The sequence below is a fragment of the Parambassis ranga genome, chromosome 2, assembly GCF_900634625.1.
Source record: "Parambassis ranga chromosome 2, fParRan2.1, whole genome shotgun sequence".
NCBI classification, from domain to species: Eukaryota; Metazoa; Chordata; class Actinopteri; family Ambassidae; genus Parambassis; species Parambassis ranga.
Window position 1 is genome coordinate 8,808,575 of NC_041023.1, and position 20,375 is coordinate 8,828,949.

At 41.1% G+C, this 20,375-nt stretch overlaps 2 protein-coding genes across 4 annotated transcripts; both read right to left on the bottom strand.

Moving 5' to 3' along the window:
- Nucleotides 1–290: 290 nt before the first annotated feature.
- hycc1 (hyccin PI4KA lipid kinase complex subunit 1) lies at nt 291–16,612 on the bottom strand. Of its 3 annotated transcripts, none has more exons than XM_028395638.1 (12): nt 16,437–16,612; nt 10,579–10,660; nt 9,975–10,076; nt 9,534–9,713; nt 8,664–8,744; nt 8,468–8,583; nt 7,912–8,007; nt 7,080–7,196; nt 6,704–6,791; nt 4,451–4,613; nt 3,139–3,482; nt 1,710–1,849 (listed from the first exon to the last, which is right to left on the bottom strand). In XM_028395638.1, exons 2-11 carry the CDS (start codon nt 10,627–10,629, stop codon nt 3,184–3,186), a joined length of 1,293 nt encoding a protein of 430 aa, XP_028251439.1. In that variant the 5' UTR covers nt 10,630–10,660; nt 16,437–16,612; the 3' UTR covers nt 1,710–1,849; nt 3,139–3,183. The 3 variants fall into 3 exon arrangements, with proteins under 3 accessions (XP_028251455.1, XP_028251439.1, XP_028251448.1); XM_028395647.1 differs by lacking the exon at nt 16,437–16,612 and adding an exon at nt 13,972–14,050; XM_028395654.1 differs by lacking the exon at nt 3,139–3,482 and having other exon boundaries at nt 291–1,849.
- A 548-nt stretch (nt 16,613–17,160) lies between these two features.
- Nucleotides 17,161–20,162, bottom strand: LOC114431574 (uncharacterized). The gene is made up of 4 exons (XM_028399118.1): nt 20,019–20,162; nt 19,502–19,574; nt 19,181–19,402; nt 17,161–19,104 (listed from the first exon to the last, which is right to left on the bottom strand). The coding sequence occupies exons 1-4, from the start codon at nt 20,070–20,072 to the stop codon at nt 18,719–18,721; spliced, it is 735 nt and encodes a 244-aa protein (XP_028254919.1). The 5' UTR covers nt 20,073–20,162; the 3' UTR covers nt 17,161–18,718.
- Between the last annotated feature and the right edge of the window lie 213 nt (nt 20,163–20,375).

Sequence of the window (20,375 nt, forward strand, 5' to 3'; positions counted from 1 at the left end):
ACCATTATTTCTTGATTAAACAGGACCATGCGTCAAATATAATTATTGTTTTTAGCTGTTGTAAAACATGCATTCTGAAATTAAGACATTCAGTTCCTTGTTTTTAAACTGATAATTGTACAAAGCACACAAATAGCCTGCCTTAACCCATACAGGATATAGCCTGGCTCAGGTCATCATATGTTTGAAGCATATTTGGCAGAAAACAACAGTAATACTGCACCAAGTGAAATATAGAAACACTTTATTCCCAGAAGTTGTAGCAGTGAGTTATTTTCAGACATAGAAAGGCCAATATAACCAACTTTAGTACAACAGCATGATGTACAACGACAGCTTATCAATTCACATTCTGTCAACCCACACACACAAAGCAAAGTGATTGTTATTGTCCCATCAAGCTATGAACACTCAACAGCTCTAGTACACAGACAACAGAATACAAGTGTGCTTCAAGGTGGGGCAACATGAATGCTTGATTTAGGACATCAAATGTAGTACAGGGTTGGAGGTTTATTTTTTTTCTTAATACTAGAGTAAATCAGCAAGACTTGTGAATTCATGGTGTGGTAAACAATGAGAAGGGATGCAGGAAACACATCACTAAAAGTACTACAAGCAGCAGTAATGCTGGGAAGATCAGATGATGGGAAGGATGCCTTGTCACCCCAGATCCAATCACAATGAACTGCAGGTATTTGTATTTTTTTTTTTATATAGGTGGCAACACAAGTGGTGAGAGGGAAACTTAATGGGGCAACAAAGCATGTATCTTACAGGAAAGAGATACAATTTGAGAATGAAAGCTCTTTTGTTCATTAAAAAATACCAAAGTTGAAAACACAACTCACTTGCTCACCCATGTGCAAAATACTTGAAATCATACACACCCATCCTCCCCCAAAAGTCATCATTTGTCAAGCTTGGTTTCTTTAAAAGTGGATGGATGTATGGAAAAGCCATGCAGGGCACTTCCAGGACCTTTCCAAATACTTTTCCCACATAGTTCATCATAACCATTTTAAGTGCACCCTGTGCACAGTGCACTGCTGAAGTCAGTCATGCTGAAAGTGGTATCCATGACACCCTGCCCCACCATCAGGTTTAGAGAAGACTGCAGACTGTGCTTCAGATGTCTGACAAAAGCAGGACAGCAGGGCTGTTTACAGCACAGAGAACTAAAGACACCAATAAGATGGAGTGGTTGGGGAAACAGTGGGAGTGTTTCTTCATGTGTTTGTGGTCCACTGCAGTTGGCATGGCTTGGAGTTCCAGGTCACAGGTACAGGGTCACAGGATAAGAAATGATACAGTTAAGAGTCACAAAGACTTCAAAGGTCAGAGCCAAAGTGCACGCTAATGCTGGGGGACCGCTGTGTGTGGTTTGGCGTGGGACTTAAGTACCCCATCCCTTCCTCCTGCAGGCTGCAGGAATAGCGGCCAACCTCGGAGGCAGTGTGGTTACTGGCTGGAGGGGCATTGCCACTGGCCACCTGCTCGAATGAGCGGGAAAAGACTGCGCTGGCAGTGCGCGTCAGGCTGGTGAGAGCTCCGGCCTTGGGCACAGACTGGCTGGAAGTGAGTGTTAGCCGCTTGACAGACAGCTCTGTGTTCTCGCTGGCAGCCCGGCCAGTTGTTAGAGGTCCCGGCTCCTTGTCTTTGTCCTTGCTGGTGCGTCCGCCAAGCCGACACTTTTTCATGGCTTTGGCCCCCAGGTTCAATGTAGTGACACTGTTGCTGATAGTGATGGTTGGTGGGGTCATGTCCGGCCCCACCCCACCCGGCCAAACCCCTTCATCCACCTCTGAAATATCCATCAGCTCATCCGGGGAACCCAAATCCACTGCGTCTGTGATAAAAACAGAGATGGTACCACAAAGCACTCGCATTAAAAAAAAAAACTGCAGTAATTTATATTCTCGTCTGGCATCCAGCCATCTAATGGATGCAAGCTTTTTTAAGATTATGTAGAATCTGTAATGTATTAATTGTTTGCATGAAACTGTGGCTGGATGACAGAGGAGGTATATGACTGTCCAGCAGATGGCGCCTTCACACTGTAATCTCAGCTAAAAGGGACATCTCGCCACCTGACAAGACAGTGTAAATTCCACTTTAACACACATTAGAATAAGAAGCAGCAGTGTAAGATAACAGTCAGTAATTTAGTGGCATAGGATTGCATGTTTTGTCTCAAAGGCAGGAGAAGACAGCACCTATACAAGCCTAGGAAGGACCACACAGGGAAAGAAGAGGAAAGCAAACTGCCTGTTTCTCTTTACTGATTCTAAAGACACACACAAACGCCTTTCCTGCTTTCTTTAAGGCATGCATCCACACTCATGTGAGCGGCCAACCACCTGCATATTCACGAATACACATGTCTGATCTGATGCTAATCACTGTAACAGAATGCCAGTCAACGGCTGGTAAAAAGACAGATAGGCAGGTCCTGTTTTTCCTGATCAGATTATGTTGAAGTCATCAGACTGTTGTGTTTTTTGCTTGGAAGGAAAAAAAAAAAAAAAAAAAAAAAAAAAAAATCAAGACCCGCATATCTTTCCCCAGCTCCTAGCTAACAGTCAGAAGGAAGTAATCTGTCGAGGCATAGCAAAGTGTTAAGTAGGAGACCAAGTGTACGGTTTCCTCCAGTTAAAAAAAAAAATTAAGACTCCTTAAGAAACAACGTCAGTCTCCTGGAACAATGATATCTGAGCTTTATGACTCAAGGTCATCAGGACTTAAGTGAGATTATATGCTTCAGACTGACTGCACTAACTAAACAAGCAAAAGTGCGTCATTTGTTGTAAAACTACATTTTGCTCCGCATTAACACAACACTATTTTGATTCATGATTTAGTCAAGCACATTTCATTATTATGCATTTTTTTTATCATCTGGTTATTGATCTGTTATTCAGTTATAGTTTAAATAATTAATCATAAGAATCTCAGCAGGAGTCGTTATGAAGAAGCTTTAGCCGCAAAGGAGAGAGTAAATGAATGAATGACGCTGGATAGACAGATGAAAGGAATAGTGCAATTAGGATGAAGAGACTGTGTTGGAACCCAGTGCAAAAGGTAAAAGGGGGAAGTTATCATGCAGCTTTTCAGATCACGCTCCCCACACATGGTTACCTAGGTTACCCCGGGAGTGGGGCAGGGGGAAGGAGGGGCAGGACCTTAGTACTGGCTCCTCCCTGTGGAGGCCGACCCAGAACCCTCATTCTCCACCATTCGCCTCACAGACTTCTGCCTCCTGACCTCCTGACCCCGTGTACCAGAGTCATGACCTCGGGGGTCCAGGCTGACCTCAGAGGCGCCACCCAACGTGTCGCCGTCGGGTTGGGTGCGGCCGTCCGTGCGTGGCCGCATGGAGTCTCCATTGGGCATTCTCTCGCCGCTCACTCCTGTCACACTGATCTCTGGGATGGCCACGCCCCCCAGCGCAGCCTCATTGTCTACACTCACCTCCTGGGACTCTGGTAGAAGGGGAGCATGGGGGGGCAGTGGGACAGTACATGGACATATATATACACACACAAACACAAACACACAGACAAACATGTCATGCACACATACATAAAAAAGACGGCCAGGTGCACAGGCACACATGACCACAAAAACACAAGACACACAGAGGTAATCAATGTAATGGCAGAAAAATAAAAAGAAAAAAAAAACATAGTGATCAGAACATAAAACATGGATAAAGTACATGCAATACGAAGATGAATATGAACATAGTATTTCAATGAAATACTCCCTTCACATGAATGAATATTGAATGATGTTTTCCTCTATCATCTACTCACAACAAAAGCTGTTTTATGCCGTAACAAGCAGCTCTGATAAGGGCTCAATAAAGCTGGATCCATGAAATGAAAAGCGGGTGTTCAGCTGCAGATGAAACCTATTCATTAAACTATCTGAAGGCTGTAATTTACCTGACTTATCTGTACTCTGGGAAAAAAGCAGCTCTCTCTTAATTCTAACCCACACATTTAGAGAGCACACAATTCTATATACATTCTAAAAAAAATAATTTGCAGAAAGCAGACACTACATAAAAAAATTGAAATTTGTATCGTCCTCTACAAGAACAAACCTGCACTCTGGCTTCCTGTTTTTTGCTTTTTGTCAAATCAAGTTGAAATGCCTTGTTGAATTTCAGTCTGGTCTGTACCTATCGTTATGGTTTTGCAAAATCAGATTGTACAATGGAGGAGTGGACTGTATAGGCTAGCAAGCTATGGATGGGTAAATATGAGACAACAACACTTAATGAACACAGTGTAAGACAGTGAAGTGGGTAAATGATCAATGAGGAGACCTAAATGTAAAGCTCTCTCCTTTGGCGTGGATTTGTTCTGTCTTTCTTCTGAGTGGGTTGCTACATTTTTGCGTCTAGTCATCAGTTTAGGTTTTGTTTCTTGTGTATGTGTCTCACCGTGTCTCTTCCAGCGGTGTCCCCTGATAGATAGGGAGGTGACAGCGTTACGGGAGATCCTAGAGGAGGTGGGTGTGATCTCCACCTGGATACTCCGTGCACCTTCCTTGTTGTTGCTCTTCAGTGCAGCACCATGCAGTGATGACTTAATGGCATTACCCACCTGAGAGGAGCAGAAGAAGAACATATTCACTTGGGGTGGGACGGTTCAGGAAAAAAATCTGAACCGTTCGGTACACGTGTTTCGGTTCGGGGCGAGTGTTTTGTTCGGTACTGGACATGTGCATCAAGTAATGCAGAGAGGCATTTTTACCACAGCATGGAGATGAGTGTTGGCAACTTGGCGTCTCTCTGGTGACTTTTGGAAACTGACGTGAAAGCACGTATCATTCTGCAGTCAGGCTACTGTTCTTGACAAGCAGCGACCGTGAGCTCCTCTCTCGCCTCAAAACACTCACTCTGACAGTAGCTTCACGCAGCAGTTTCAGCTGCAGGCAGAGCAGAGGAGACCCACTCTGCGTCTAATCGTGCGCAAAGCTGCCGAAGGTCCTGTCACAGCTTATAGAACGGGATGTAAATAGCATTATATTTATATTATATAAGTTAGCTTAGCCTAGCATAGTCAGTTTCAGGCTATCCAACTAGCATGTGATGAGCAACGGTGGACAACACAACACACGTTCTCTGTCCAACGGTGTGCACTAACGGTGTGTGCACACGTGTCTATGATCTGGTGCTATTAGAATTTAAAAACAAATTAAATTGACTTGACCTGATATAATGATAGGGGAACACTGAACTGATTCGTAAATATGTTGAATGTTGGATAAATAGGCTATGTATTTTATACTCATCTGGTATTTCCAGAAAACCTCAACATGGTAAACAGAACCGAACCGAAAACCGTGACCTCAGAACCGTGATATGAACCAAACCGTGGATTTGGTGAACCATTCCACCCCTAATATTCACAAATATCAATAAGAAGATTGTAGAGTTAGACAAGAGCTTTACGGGTCTGCAGGACGATTAGCAACTAGCCTAGCTTGATTTAGTCTTTGTTTGGCAATCATCATGTTACTGAGATGAATGTCTTGGGAGTGCAAACTAAATGCACATGTTTGGATTCAACATCCAACTGGCACAACACTATTTCACCCAGCTTTTTCATTGTTGGATTGTTGCACCTTTATTCTGGCTCCCTGCTCTATGTGAAAGGTACAGGCAGTTACGTAATTGTTACACCGTATAAGCTGGTAGAATGATAAGTCTTATGGTGTGACCACTGTGAAAGTAGCTAATGATGGTTTAATCGCTGGATTGTAGCTAAATGCAATTAATTCAAATTAAATTCACACCTGAAAATATACAGGGTCAGTATATTACAAAGATCTAGTTGCAAACTGGTATGCAATGATCACACACGTCAGTGAGTTCCCAATAACATCCTATCAATAATTCAATTACCACCCTCCTTATGCTGCACAGCATCTGAAAGTGCAGGACTAAATGACAGAGTCATGCAGACCAGAAATTAAAGTAGAGTAGAAGTCTTATTCCCTCCATATAACAGCATTACACAATTTAACCTCTGCTCTTGTTCGAAAATCTCAAGGGGTACTAATGATCATGTGACAGTTCAATACGTAAGAAATGAAGAAAGCATCATGGTCACAACACAACACGTCTTTTGTTTGCGAAGTTACAGAACACTGGTCTCGTGAGAGACACGTCACCAAATATGCTAAGCTAACAGGCACCTGGTGTGCTTGCAACAAACAAACCCACAAAAAATATATATAAAACATATATTTATATATTTGAACCATATATGACGTGTGCATTTACCACCATTCTAAAAAAACATATTCTTGGACATAAACCCAATTCCTGCTAATATAATTCCAAATGCTGTGTGCTTTGTTTGTAATAGAGGAGCACACCTTGACTTGTGTAGTAATGCTGTGAGCTTAGGTTCAATCCTCTACTCCCTGGGCCTCAAGGATTACAGCTTAACAGAGCAGAGCGGAAAGCATGTAAATAATCTAGTGGGATTACACTGTGCTTGCAGTCTCTGACACACACAGAGACCAACACAATACAGCATACTGTGCATGAATCAAAACCACAGGTCAGCATGTGCATTTCCATCACATGCTCTCTCACAAACACACACATGCACATTGGGTGTGGGAGTGTGTTTGAGAGTATATAAGAGACATGATAGTAGTAGAAAATTATTATTGCACCCACCAATAGAGCTTCAGGGAACAACTCTAGCTGGGACCGATACAGAACGTCATCCAGTGCTTTGGATCCCAGTTCAACTTCACCGTTACACCTACAGACAGGGAGGAACACAGAAGCACCATGTAACTAATACACAGAATAAAGAGGATTAGACTTCAGACCATCCAACTATACATATTCAAATAATTACAGCTTAAAGATATTAGTCAACAGATCAGAAACCGTTTAATTTTTAAATCCACATGCAAGATATAAGGCATATGCCACAGATGTATGACAAACTACAGATCACACATAGATGTACATGGGGTAAGAAATATAAAAACTAAACAGTGTGTGGTGAGCTATGCTGTATGTGATTGCACATGTTCACACTTACAAGGCGTAGTGGATCCCTGTGATGAGCTGAACCAGGAACTCTGACGTGACCGTCAGTCGTGCGTTAATGCCTTTGTAGCGCCGCATCTGTTGCCGTGGGTAACCGCATATGCACACCCTGCAGGGTACCCAATACAAAAACACAGCATAGTATCAGTGAAACAGAGAAACTACTCCATTGGGCACCTTCGTTGCAGCTCCATTAAGTCATTAGTTCCTTGTGGTCTGGCACACCATAACAAACAAATAATTGAACCATATAATCAATCATGCACATCTCCATGCACTCACACAATATACAGTGTTACATAATTTATTTACCAGTCTCCTACATTAATTTAGCAAACTGCTTTCATGCAACTATCATACAAATTACAGTGCAATCAAGTAAAAGTGATTTACCATCCATACATTTAAATCTGTGGGGACTGTAAAATAATACACACAGCTGACACAACTGTCAAGGGGAAATCAAAGCTGAAAACTTTGCTTCAGCTCTGTGCTTATCAGACCAATGCTCAGCTGCAGTTGGAAGATTACCAAAATCACTGAGCTGGGATGTGTGTGTGTACATTGCAGCTCGTTGCCAAATAGCAGTATCTTGGCTCCCTCTGGCACAAAAAAGTCTATAGAAGAATCAGATAAGCAGGAGCTCAGAAACCAGCGTGGATCTGTAGCCTCCACAAAAACATCTATGATGACAACTATGATGAGAGGGACACCAAAGTCAAAAAGTACTAAAGCATGCATGTGTGTCTGTAAAAAGTCATCAAGTTAAGTGACCCATGAATGCTACAGTATATTAAAAATGCTGATCTGTGTGTGTTGTTTACCTGGAACTGAGTTGGCAGAGGGACTGCAGTGAGGTTGAGGTCATGTAGCTGAGCGCAGCATTGTAGCACAGCAGCAAGAAGGTCAGCACCTCAAATCTTAATAACATAAACAAGCCATTAATAACATGTTATGTCCAATTACATTACAAAAAGAAATACTAGAATCTTTAAATTAACAGTACAACAACAACAACAAAATTGGGGTGCCAATTTTTTAAAGGCTAATGCTCTGCTAGTTGTTTAGAAAGTAACCAGAAATGCAAAAGTGTTTTTTTATATCCAGATAGAAAAGGAAAACGGTTCTAAAAAGGAGGTCACTGCAACCTCCAGAGATTTGTTGCGGATATGTTCATTTAAGAAACCCTAAGAACAATATAACATCTTCAGATCCAACAAACCAAGGACAACTGCCATGGGTCATCACAGAAACTAGTGCTTCATGCACAAACATAATTAGCCATTAATAACCCTACAAGTGCCTGTTTATCCATCTTTATGTGAGTCTGTTGTTGCTGTTTGCCACTACCCTTTAAAACCAACCTCTGCTGACATTTACCTGTTCTGTGCTGTAAAAGTTTCTCTCTGGAGGTGTGGCCCGCTGTACACCACCCTGCTCAGGCCATGATTGGCTAGAGCTCCTTCAGTAAGAGCCATGGAGCCGATAGCTGAAGGCTAGAGGCAGCAACATCACAATTAAACTGCATTCTTGCAAATATAAATTAAAGATTAGCATATCTATACAGGATACTTACCTCATGGTACACTGAGGGTTTAGAGAGAGAAGGAACAGTAAAAGATAACACTTTACTCTGTCCATCCTTGTCAACTATTTCCTGTGAAGGAGACAGACAGACAAGAACATTTCTCTGTGGGCAAAAAACAAGCTTTTTTTCTCTCCAAAGAGTGTGTGCTGGTCTCTTCAAGCACACTCATGTGCTATGCGTGGGCGTTTGTGTTTTGAACCTCAGGGTCTCCTTTGCCTCACTCAGTTTGTTGGCGAGTGCTTCGTTATTTGAGTGAATGTTGTGTGCACACACATGCACAAACCCCAGGGTTTTGCTGTCCCCTGTGTGCATGTTAATGTCAAACAGATTAATGGGAATCAACCAGTATGCTGAGTGACAGCTGACCTATTCTGGTATTCAGAGAGGAAGTGCTGCACTTAGCTGATAGATAGAACATTCAGAGGCAAAATGGATGAAAATAGAACTCAGAATTCTTTAATATTTACTAGCGCTGGCATCCCTCTCTGAGAACCGTATGGGCATTTGTAAGATGCAGTCCATCCATAATGTATATGTGCAAAGTCATTGTGTTTCTGATACTCCCCATGCACAGTATCTACCAAGGCAGACAGGCCATGAAGTAAACACATGATGCAGATCATAGAAATAGCTGAGCAGTTGAGTCGCCTGCTTTGGTAAGTGCATGATTATACAAACGTAATAAGGATCAGACTTTTCTTGTGTTTCTTTATTTTGTGCTTATCACACTGAGAGCCTTTTATTGTTATTAACAGAAGCAGTTATCCTCTAACAATAATGCCCAAAACGATCATGTGCAAGCTAAAAATCTGGTCCTGTAAACATTTAAATTGCAAATGCTTTCATCCTCTTCCCTACCAGGTTGTAAATGCCCAACAGCAGGGCCTCAATGCAGCCGGAGGTGTGGGGGTCTCTGGCAGCGCTGACGGACAGGAGGCTCCACAGGAGCTCTGGCAAGAACTGTAGCGTGAACCGCTGCAGCTGCGGCTCGCCGCTCCGGTAAAATTCAAACAACTGGTGACACACTGGCTCGAGCAACTGGGAAGGACAGAAAGCCAAAAAAAGTAAATAAATCAACACACAACACGTGCCAGTGCAACTGTTATTAATTCTGCATTTTGCCTCTATGGCACATCAATAAAGCTGGATAAAGCACATCACTGTTGGCGAGGCGCAATGGGTTTGACAGTCTGACAGATCCATAAAGCAAAAATTAAAAAAATAATAACATGAAGTACAACAACTAAACAGTACAAAAAAACAAAACATAGTATTTTAAATTGATTTGTGTGTACATACATCACTGTAGTTCTCCCGGATGACCTTGTAGAGAGCAGGGACCAGGGCACCTTTGTCTTTAAGTGAAGCAGCATAAGTGGAGACAGCGCTGTCAGGAAGGGTCTGAAACACAAACCCAAACTTAAATATTAGTAATATTTCAAAAATAAACGCACAGCATGATAAGTAGAGAAGTGACAACTGGGAAGTCAAATATTTGACATCATCTAAATTTGAACTGGTCAATTTTTAAAAGAGTTTGCAAAACAATACATTCACTTTTGCTGCTGTAACTGAGGAAAAATGCCCTAAAAATAGAGTTTGCAGAGACAAACAGTGGTTGTGTTTCGAGAGAGGCTGTCAGTCAAGTTATTTTTTTAAGGTCAACTTCAACAAGATGGAACAGCAGACTGGTCCATATATATTCACACAGAAAAATATCATCTGGTCCTTTATCATTATTCCTGACTAAGCTGCAGCTGTGGTGCCAGTCACATAGCGTTGAGTAGGAGCATGTAATTTCCTGGCAACAAAGCACTTCAGAGAGTGTACTTGTTTATGTGGATGAAATACATTCTGTCAGTAAGGAGCAGTAACACATACGACACAGAGAGGGAAGCAGTACCTTAAATTCTGACAGCCATTCCTCCACCACTCCTTGGTCCATAGCCAACATGTTCCCTCATTTGCAGTGGCGTCACCTCTACCTAAGAAAGAAAGAAAGAAAGAAGGAAATGCTCTATAAATACACAATCTGCATAATTATATTGACATGCAACAAATATACTGTACAGTGTACACCTGTATAGCCACACACATACAGGCAATCACAAAGCTCCATCCATGTTAGCTAGCCATCTATTTGCCATCGTCTCGGTGAAAAATATTCTTTCACAAAGAGCAAATGGAATCATGATCGTGAAGGACTGTGAGTGAACACGCTCCGGGCTTCAATTCAATGCTCAAAATAAGCGCAGGTCTCTCCTTCCCCCTCGCTCTCCTCCAGTTTCCCCTCTCATTGCTCTCCAGACACACACCTCTGCAGCAAGTACCTTCTCAACTTAGGCTCTCAAATCTAAAAATCACCCACACAGAAAAAAAGCTTTCCTGGCTGCACTGTTGAAGTGCTGATGAGGGAAAAAAAATGGCACAGCTGAATGGTAGCTGCACGTTGAACAGGATGTACAGTTTAGACATCTATAAACAGAGCCAGACAGAAAAAATGCTATTTCATACTTTAGTAGAATCCTCTGCTCCTTCCTTTTTTGCCTCCCTGTGTGTTTCTTATTTTTAATATCTCTGGCTTTCAATCACAGTACCTACACTGTCTGCATGCTAACATCCCTCTTTGCATGCATCTTGCTTCTCTTTGAAACCCTTTTTTTGTCCTGTAGTCACTTTAAAGGAAGAGATGAAATAGAAGAAAGAGATCTACTGAGACACAGACAACAAAAACTATTATGCTGTTATTTATAACCACATTTCAAAATATCTTTCTGGAAAAAAAAAAAACGTGCTTCAAGTCTTTTCCTGCATGTACGTCTGTGATTTTTAATCCTGAAGGACAATGGCTCTTGCACACTGAACTTTTCAATTTTGCCTTTTGTGATTTAATTAAAGTGAAAGTAATGTTAGACAGTCGCTGACCTAAGACATGAATTTCTGATGGATTATCTGTTTTCATTAAAGGGTTTGTTGTTCCCTGCGCAAGTACAAGGCTAAATTGCCTGCTGAATGCAGAAACAAAGTCCATTTTTGGTATGACTGGTAATAGAGCCGGAGGAAAAGGAGGAAGCAGTCCTTCTATGTGCACACTCGTCACCCTGAAACATGTGCTTAGATTTGGGCTTAAGATGGCATAATTCCATCTTTTTTTTTTACTCCTTCACTTCGCACAGTCTCATCTTAAAAAGTATTAACATTTCAGCTCACATGGCTGGCTGTGAAAGATTATATTCTGGAAATGATGACAGAAATAAACCAGATTACAGATTATACAACTGATTAACTGACATTAATTATCAAAAAGTTTAATATTTGTGTCATGGTTCTGGCTCCCAGGTTCCCTTTGTCCTCCATTCATCCTCCCACACATCTTCATCCCTGCCTCTTTATCCATCTTTTATACATCGAAATGCTTTATTTTGTATTATTCTTGTCCCTTTATGGCAGCCAGGTGCCTATTTCTGGACTGTACCAATGACAGGAATGACAAGGGGGGAGGGGTGCCAGTGACTCATGAAATGGGGAAGGATTATAAAGCAGAATAGCCTGCATTTAGAGAAATTAGTCCTTTGTGGCAGCCTGTTGTTTTATTTTTTCATGCTGGTGGAGACAACAAGGAAGACAACAATGTCTAAAGCCAGCATATGCCTTTTAATGGCAGGCTAACTTGAGTAACAAAAAAGGCTGTGATTAAAGTGTGTGTGTGAGTCAGTCCTGTAAGGGGACAAATTCTCCTCCTACACAGTAACATTTAACCTATCAAACTCTGTTCGTTCTTGCATCTGGAGCGTGCCATCTGCATCATCTGAATCCAGAAAAAGGACACTTGTAAGACCACATTGAGCAGCTTTGGAGTGATGTGATGCTCAGAAAACTCTGATTACATACATATATATATTTATTTTTAAAAAAAGAAAGTACAAGTACAAATGCACACATTATTTAACACTGAATTTACAAATAATTGTGTCTATAAGATGTTAGAAAATCTGGGGAGAAAGCTGTTCAGAATTTTCACAGAGCAATGTTTTTTTTTTTTTTTTTTTTTTTTTTTTACTAATGGTAGTAATTCAACAAGAGACAGTGCTACAACTACCACATAAAACACTGCTTCAAAGACATCTCGGCTCTATTAACACACTGCAGACTGCCACAATCATGCCACAATCATGTGGTGGAGGAAAATAGAATACTAATTGCCCTGGGAGTACACCATAGAGCATAATTATCTTAATCTTATTAGGCAGATGTTTGCCTTCCATCCTGCATGGGTTAAATTGTTAGCCATCTACATGTCTTTATAAACATTAAGATCATGACAAAAATCAATATACTGTTTGCCAAAAAAGTAAACTTGGACAAATAATGCAGCAGCTGGCAAGTGTGCTTGGCACAGCTCAAATACACTTACCAACATACACACATGAATAAAACAGTGTTAAGGATAAGTGGCTGAGCAGGCTTTGCAAATAAACACAACAAGAGATGAATAAGTATATGCACAATAAATGTAGGAGGGGTACAGACAAGCAGTGCAGGATGATGAATAGAACAGGGGATCAATAGTTAAATGGATGTGTAGAGAGAGGGGGGATGAAAGAAATGTATGACAACTCAAGGGGATGAATAACTCAAAAGGAGTGAGACAGCAGGGTCAATAAAAGAGGAGAGAGTTCATTAGGTTTCGATCTGTGCCGCCTCTGGCAACCTCCCAGCCTCTGAGCAGCACAGAAGGTAAGGAAAGACACTGACACCACCCCGTAACCTAAACAGGCCAGAGCAACAACAAACACTTTAAGTAACCAAACTGAGTTTTTCAAATGTTGTGTTGTGATGGAGCCAATTATTTGTCAAGAAGTGACAGAGAACATGTTATGTATTGCACAAGTGTGTGCATGCAACAGTGTTTGTTCAATGTCTGGTTTGACAAAACCTGTTCCTGTGAGCTAGCAAAAGTTGACAGCTCATTCCCTCTTTACACCTACGCCACTGCTCCTTAACTCTCTGACACATGCACACAAACACACACTGGCCTGCCAGTCTAAATGAGCTTATATTTGACTCCTCCTTCTGAAGACTTTGTCCAACACAAACAGGTCTCCTTTGAGTGAACATTCCTAGTGTGGTTGTGTGCTTGCTTTTATGTCTTCACAGAGTCACAGCAAAACACCTGAGGCAGTCAAACGTAATATTGCACTAAAATCTTCACATGGACTAAGATAAAAAAAAAACACACAAAACACAAACATTTTAACAGGTGCTCAAAGGTAAAGTGAGAACATAACTAACATACCTGCCTGAGAAAGCTGGTAGACAGAACCAAAACAGGTCCAAGTAAAAATGAATTAGAGGGGCACTCACACTCACACACACAGAATCCCTATCTGCTGATTACCTCATTTCCTATTACACACACAGTTTGGAAACTTCTTTTTGAGGAAGTGAGTAGGCCAATGGAGGGAAGACAGAAAACAGAAGTGGGTGGTTCTAAGAGCAGCTGAGCTGCCCCAGCTGCTTTTTCCTGTGGTGCAGGGTGTAGGCACACAAACTACTGGTTAGCAAGATATTGACACCAACACCTGCCTTAGTAAGACTTTAAGCTACACCCTTAACTACCACAGTATCCACAGCTGACTTTTGCTGTTGTACAGACACACCCAAACCACTAAAAGCCATACAACCATATAACCAGGACCAGTAACTAGCCATGTGACAGTGACTGAGCAAGGCTGGTGACTGCAATCTTGTTGTCAAGTGAATGGAATTAAAATGTTGTACTGTGAGGTGTTGTGGGGTGTCCAACAGAAGGTGGAGGCATATAACTGTGGCCCCAAAAGACCCCAATATACATAAAGTACACAACTTGACCCTACCTTCTGTTTACCTGCCCTACCAAGAGCTGTTTACACCATTCCCACGGACTAATACATTATGTTTTGACACATCTCTTCAGTTTATATCACTTCCTTTGTATGCTGTCTGTTTCCATCTTCTTTATTTGGACCATCCTGCCCTGCGGGTAACCCTACTGCATCATCACCTCCCACCTTGCTCTCCCCTAAGGTCTTCTTCAATAGCAGGTTGCTTATAGCTTGGATGAATAGATGGATTGTGCTTTTCTGTTTTTAAACCATTCTCACACACACACACACACACAAACACACACATAGACACACAGCAGAGGACAGCCTGTAGGTAAGTAGACATGACAACAGAGTCTGTGGTTTGTGTGTGTGGTTTTTGCTGCTGAGGAAGACCGAGATCTGACAGCAAGGAATCCTCTTATAGCAGCCTACGCTCTATTCTCCGTTGCCTCTAAGCCAGTGATGCATCTTTGTGATTCCTCTTGCCCCTCCAGTTCTCATTTTCCTGCAGCAACTGAGCCCGAGGAGACTTTTTAACACTCTTTCTGCTTTTTCACTCATTTGTTTCAGCTTAACTTGTCACAATCAATTAACTGACTCATAATCTATTCATGTTCAACCCCATAATGTCATATTCAAACACATTTAGAGGGTAGATCTTCAACATTTCTCAATGGGCTTAATGTTTGTTACATCTTGGAGCAATGATGGCATTTGCTCTGAAATTCGACTTTCAAATTCAACAAAAGATTCTAGATACACAATTTTATTGAGGAGTAAATGTAAGCACCAGGGACTTCAACAGTTTTTACTGTTCAAATTGCCGAGATAATTTACAACCCCACAGGCATGGGTGACTATCTTTCTGCACTATCTTCCTGCTCCATGACCTGCTGCGCTTTATTGTCAAAAAGCATTAAGGGGCCTGATACACAAGCAGGCATAGATGCACCACAATAACAAGTATGTGTTTGCTTTCTATGCATCTGAGCATGCACACAGGCACTTGCGCGCTAATGATACCACATTGACAGTGCACAATCAACCATCCAGCAAAAACATCAATTGCTAAAGGCAAAGACTCTTCCTAATGTCAAGTACATGAGAAGCAAAAGACATCCTATGAATCAGGTCACAAATTATAACTTAATCTAACAATAACTTGTGCCTGTTGTTGTGAAGGACACAGAGTGGGAAACTAATTTTGACAGCATGTAGCTGTGAGGCTGTGGCAAAGCTTCACACTAATATACAGGAAACCCCAGAAGTGACTTAGTGGCAGGGCGAAAAGCTGCATCACATGACAGCTATTAGAAAAATCCTAACAACGCATTATCTAACGTACTTGTCTGCTGTTGTTTCACTTCCCCTGCCAAACACACAGAGGAATCACCTGAGGAATCTTAGTACACGCTCAGCTCTTACTGAACAGGATAAAGTCAGGTACAAAGTCTGCCAAAACAGATAACAGATATGGCTACAGTAGAAAATTATACGGAGTGATATGTTGTTAGCCACATAACATGTTAGAAGCCTTCACATATTATCTGTGGCTCAGTGTCATGTTATCTAACATGACTAAAATATACCTTATTCCTGAGCACTGTTAACCCGCTAGTTTGCCACACTGACTGTTTAAACAACGTTAAATGTGGTTAAACGTACTTCTAGCTCATTGGAAACCGTTAGGAAGTCCCACGACCATTTCCTTCAGGGTATTTTCTTAACCAATATCAGTCAGAGACTGTAAATTAATCCTCCGCCGTCACACACTCTCTATTTTGGCTTGCTGAATGACTTCGATCTGTCACTGCGGTTGCTTAGAGATTAGCTAGTTAGCTAGCTCGGCTAAGGCGCGACACTAACTAAACTAAGGAAGTTACAGTGTACTTACTGGCATGCTATCTGTCAATTTCCCGGTATCACTGTCCTCTATCGTTCCGACGAGTGGAGTGAACGGCTATCACTTAGCTACTCCATAAATCTCCTCAATAATTCAACAATATCACCTCCTTCCATCTTCATTACTTTCTCTACTGAGACTACGATAGACAAGGGGACTCGGTGTCAGTCGAGTGACAGCTTTCTCAGCGAATCAACGGACAGTATATAAACTATTTGTCACGCCCTTCAGAACACCATCCAATCAAATTAGAGAATAGACAGCAAGTGAATAATTTCCACGATCAGCGTAGGTTGTCGCTGTCATTCAGTCATTGCTCTCTGACAGCAGTGATCAAATTTAATTTTAATAAATCACGACTAACTTAAAGAATCTGTACTGTTGTGAATAGATTTCAGTTCAAAAATGTTAGTCGTGGGTAAATGATTTTGAATCACAAAAGCAAAATAGGCCTATTTAATATAGGTTTCCTTTGTAATAACATATTTTATTAACATGTATTAGTTTTATTTACTAAACATTTCTTTTAAGAAACAAACTCAATGTTGTTTAACAATGCTGTTCTAAAACTCTGATAAATAATACATGACCACTAGACAGTGACCTCTGGAACAATGGATTTTTTCCAAAATTAATAATCAAGATGGCATATGACCATGTGTTTGTTTGCTTTCACATTAATAACAGTGTGAAAGCAGCAGTTTTTAATCGGTTAGTAAATGCAATGTGGATAATAATCTGCAAATCTGCTCCTGCTAAACACCATGTGAACAAACACAGTAAATCTCCACCTTAGATTCCACCACTTTTACAGTTAACTGTAGCAGTACCTCTGTGGCATTATAAAAGAAATGTAGGCTACTGTGTGGTGCTGCTCACTACTTAAATAATCCTGCATTTGGTAAGTGAAAGAACAAACACACTTGTGACAAAGTATTGCAAAAAAAAAATCTATATAAAATGGCACAACACAAAAAATGTATTATATTCATTTGAGGATTTATAGAATCGTGACCAAATTGAGGCCAAGGGAAATTACATTAAAAAGCCTGTTAAAGAGTAAAGTGAGTCTACAATGCCCCCTTGTGTTAGCTACTAAGATGACATGACTACTCAAACAATGTAAAGAATTAGTCTCTGCAATGTTTATTGATCAATGTGGAAATACTAGGCTACTATTAGTCACATTAACCTATTTATATTGCATTCTTTTATTGGCAAATAATTAACTGTTACAATTCTGAATTTCTACAGTACACAAAAGACTAGTAGATATTCAAATATTCACATTTATTTAATCAACTAAAACTGATGTTCAATCAGCTATTTTTTTATTTTTTTTAAAAAACCTAGCTGACAGAACATCAGTTGTAGTGTATAGTGGAATCCACACATACAAATTGTATCTGGAACACCCTGCAGTAGTTGATCTTGCTACGGCAGCTGCACTGTAGCAGACAGGGAGAGGTTAGGGAGAGATGTAAGGACAGCACAGAAGATCATCGGCTGCCCTCTTCCCTTCCTAATGGACATTTACACCTCCCACTGCCTCAACAGAGCCAAAAACATGATCAAGGACAGTTCCCACTCCAGTAACTCTCCCACCACTGGTCTGTTTGCCCTGCTACCCTCTGGGAGGCGCTACAGGTGCATCACGACAAAGACAAACAGATTCAAAAACAGCTTCTTTCCAAAAGCTGTACCCACCCTGAACTCTCACACTCACTGATTTAATGTGCAATAATATATTACATATTCAGATGGACAATACACAACATGTGCAATATTTTATATTCACAACATATAACATGTGCAATATTTTCCTTTCTTCCATACTTTAAATTCCGCATATACACCATATTTATATTCTCAGGACTGTGCACTAACTTCTATGTTTATTTTGTAAATATTTTTCTTAATATCTTTTTTATATCTCTTTTTTAATAAATTTTATATTTCTTGTTTTTTGCACTGAAACTGGATGACACTTTAATCTTATTGTACTTGTGTATAGTGACAATTAAAAGACATTCTATTCTATCTTCTAGCTTAATTGTGCAGTGTAAATGTTGTGTAGTGTAGTTGCTGCAGATGTGAATGGAGAAGACTTTGGCACTTCTGTACAAATTCACACAGTGGGTGGGTAGAGACTGGTACTGGACATGTTCCATGTAAGTTAATTATCAGCCTCCTTTTGCCTATAATGTGTATCTACTTTATGTACATGATGAATCCTGTGCCTCTAACATTATTGGTCAAAGTCTATAAATGAACTAAACATGCGCCCCTGCTATCTGTGCAGCCTCTGTGAGAACTTCCCCGGCCTGTTGCCTGTACCCCTGTGACAGCTCCTTTGCCCTCTTCACTTCCCTCATGTTCTCCTCCAGGTTCTCATTCAGTCTTCCTTGCTCTTGGTAAGTTTCTGCCGCCCCCTTTACCTGGTCAGCCATTTGGTCCTGGCTACGGAGCAGCCAGCCAATAAGCTCTTGAAGTGTGGTACCCTTTGAGATGGTGGCCCTGGCGTTCTCAGAAATGTCCTTCACTTCATGCTGGGCCAGCTGCAGACGTGAAGGAAGTGACTTACCCAGGCTTTCACCCTCAACCACACTGAGGGAGAAGTCATAGCCTTTCATCTTAAGAGAGACCCTACACTTTGACTCTGGAAATAGAGAGAGACAGAAAATAAATCTGACATCTCTGTCACATTGCTTGAATGAAAGACAGTGTTCACTCACCATGCTCTTTTCTGATCTTCCCCACACATTCAGCTAGTGCAAGGCTGTCATTATTAGTACAGTCACAGCTCCTTTGCAGGTTTCTGATGTGCTTGACCATAGCCTCATACCGCTGCTGCTGCTCATTGAAGGTCTCGGCCATGTCGGAAAACCGCTGATCCAACTCTGGCACGCACACTCGTCTCATCACCAGCCTACCAATCCGTTTCACAGTCCATGCATCTGGGCAGAGAAATAAAGGATTACGCACTTCACACATACCACATGTATTTCATAATCACCTGTATTTTTTAGTAACATAGATGACATAGATGATGATACCACTGTGTGCTGGACGGGTCTGCCTGGCTGATCCACTCACTTCAGATGGTCGGGGTTGCAGGAGAGGCTGCGTCTGAAAAAGTTGTTTACATTTTTTTCTTTTTAGTCAGGAAGTTGGATCACAAACAAGGCATGGGTGTCCTCAGCTTCTGTAGGTTACAGTACTTGAATGCCTACTTGTTAGTTATGGGGCTAAAATAATAACACAAAAAATACATAACTACAGAGCACCAACCCATCTGATGTACACTTGTAAGCTTCAAGTTACAAGTGAATTCAAGTTGTGAATGTTAAACTGTACTTGTATCTAAGATGTGGTATACTGTTGTGAACGATCTGATGGCCTACTGCCGACCAAAATATTAATTTTAAAGTCTCGTTTTAGAGTTATGCTGTGTCCCCGGACATAAACTGACTTTCCTGTTCTTTTGCTGATCCTGTAACTTCACTGAAACAACGCAGTAATCAGCTTCTCACCTGAACTCTAACGTAGCCACGATTTACATAAAGTACTTACCTCGTTAGAGTTTTCCCCCGAGGAAAAGCAACAACAGCAGAGAAAACGCAGCATTTCTGCAGCTCAGTCAATTTGTTTTCAGGTCAATTATTCCAAACAATATACCCCGAACTCACGCGTGACGTCAGCGTCACACGACTCCTGAGAAAACTTCCTGGTTATGTTTTTTTTTCACATACAGTACAGTTATGAATCAATATGGCAGACAGGTGTAGGTGAGCTGCTGGAGTAAAAGAAACTAATAATCCGCATCAATACTATAAATCAATAACCTGGTTAAATATCAAACAAGCTTATGTCTCAATAATTATTAAGACGTTTTTGTTCCGAATGCTGAAACGCACTATTTATTTTACA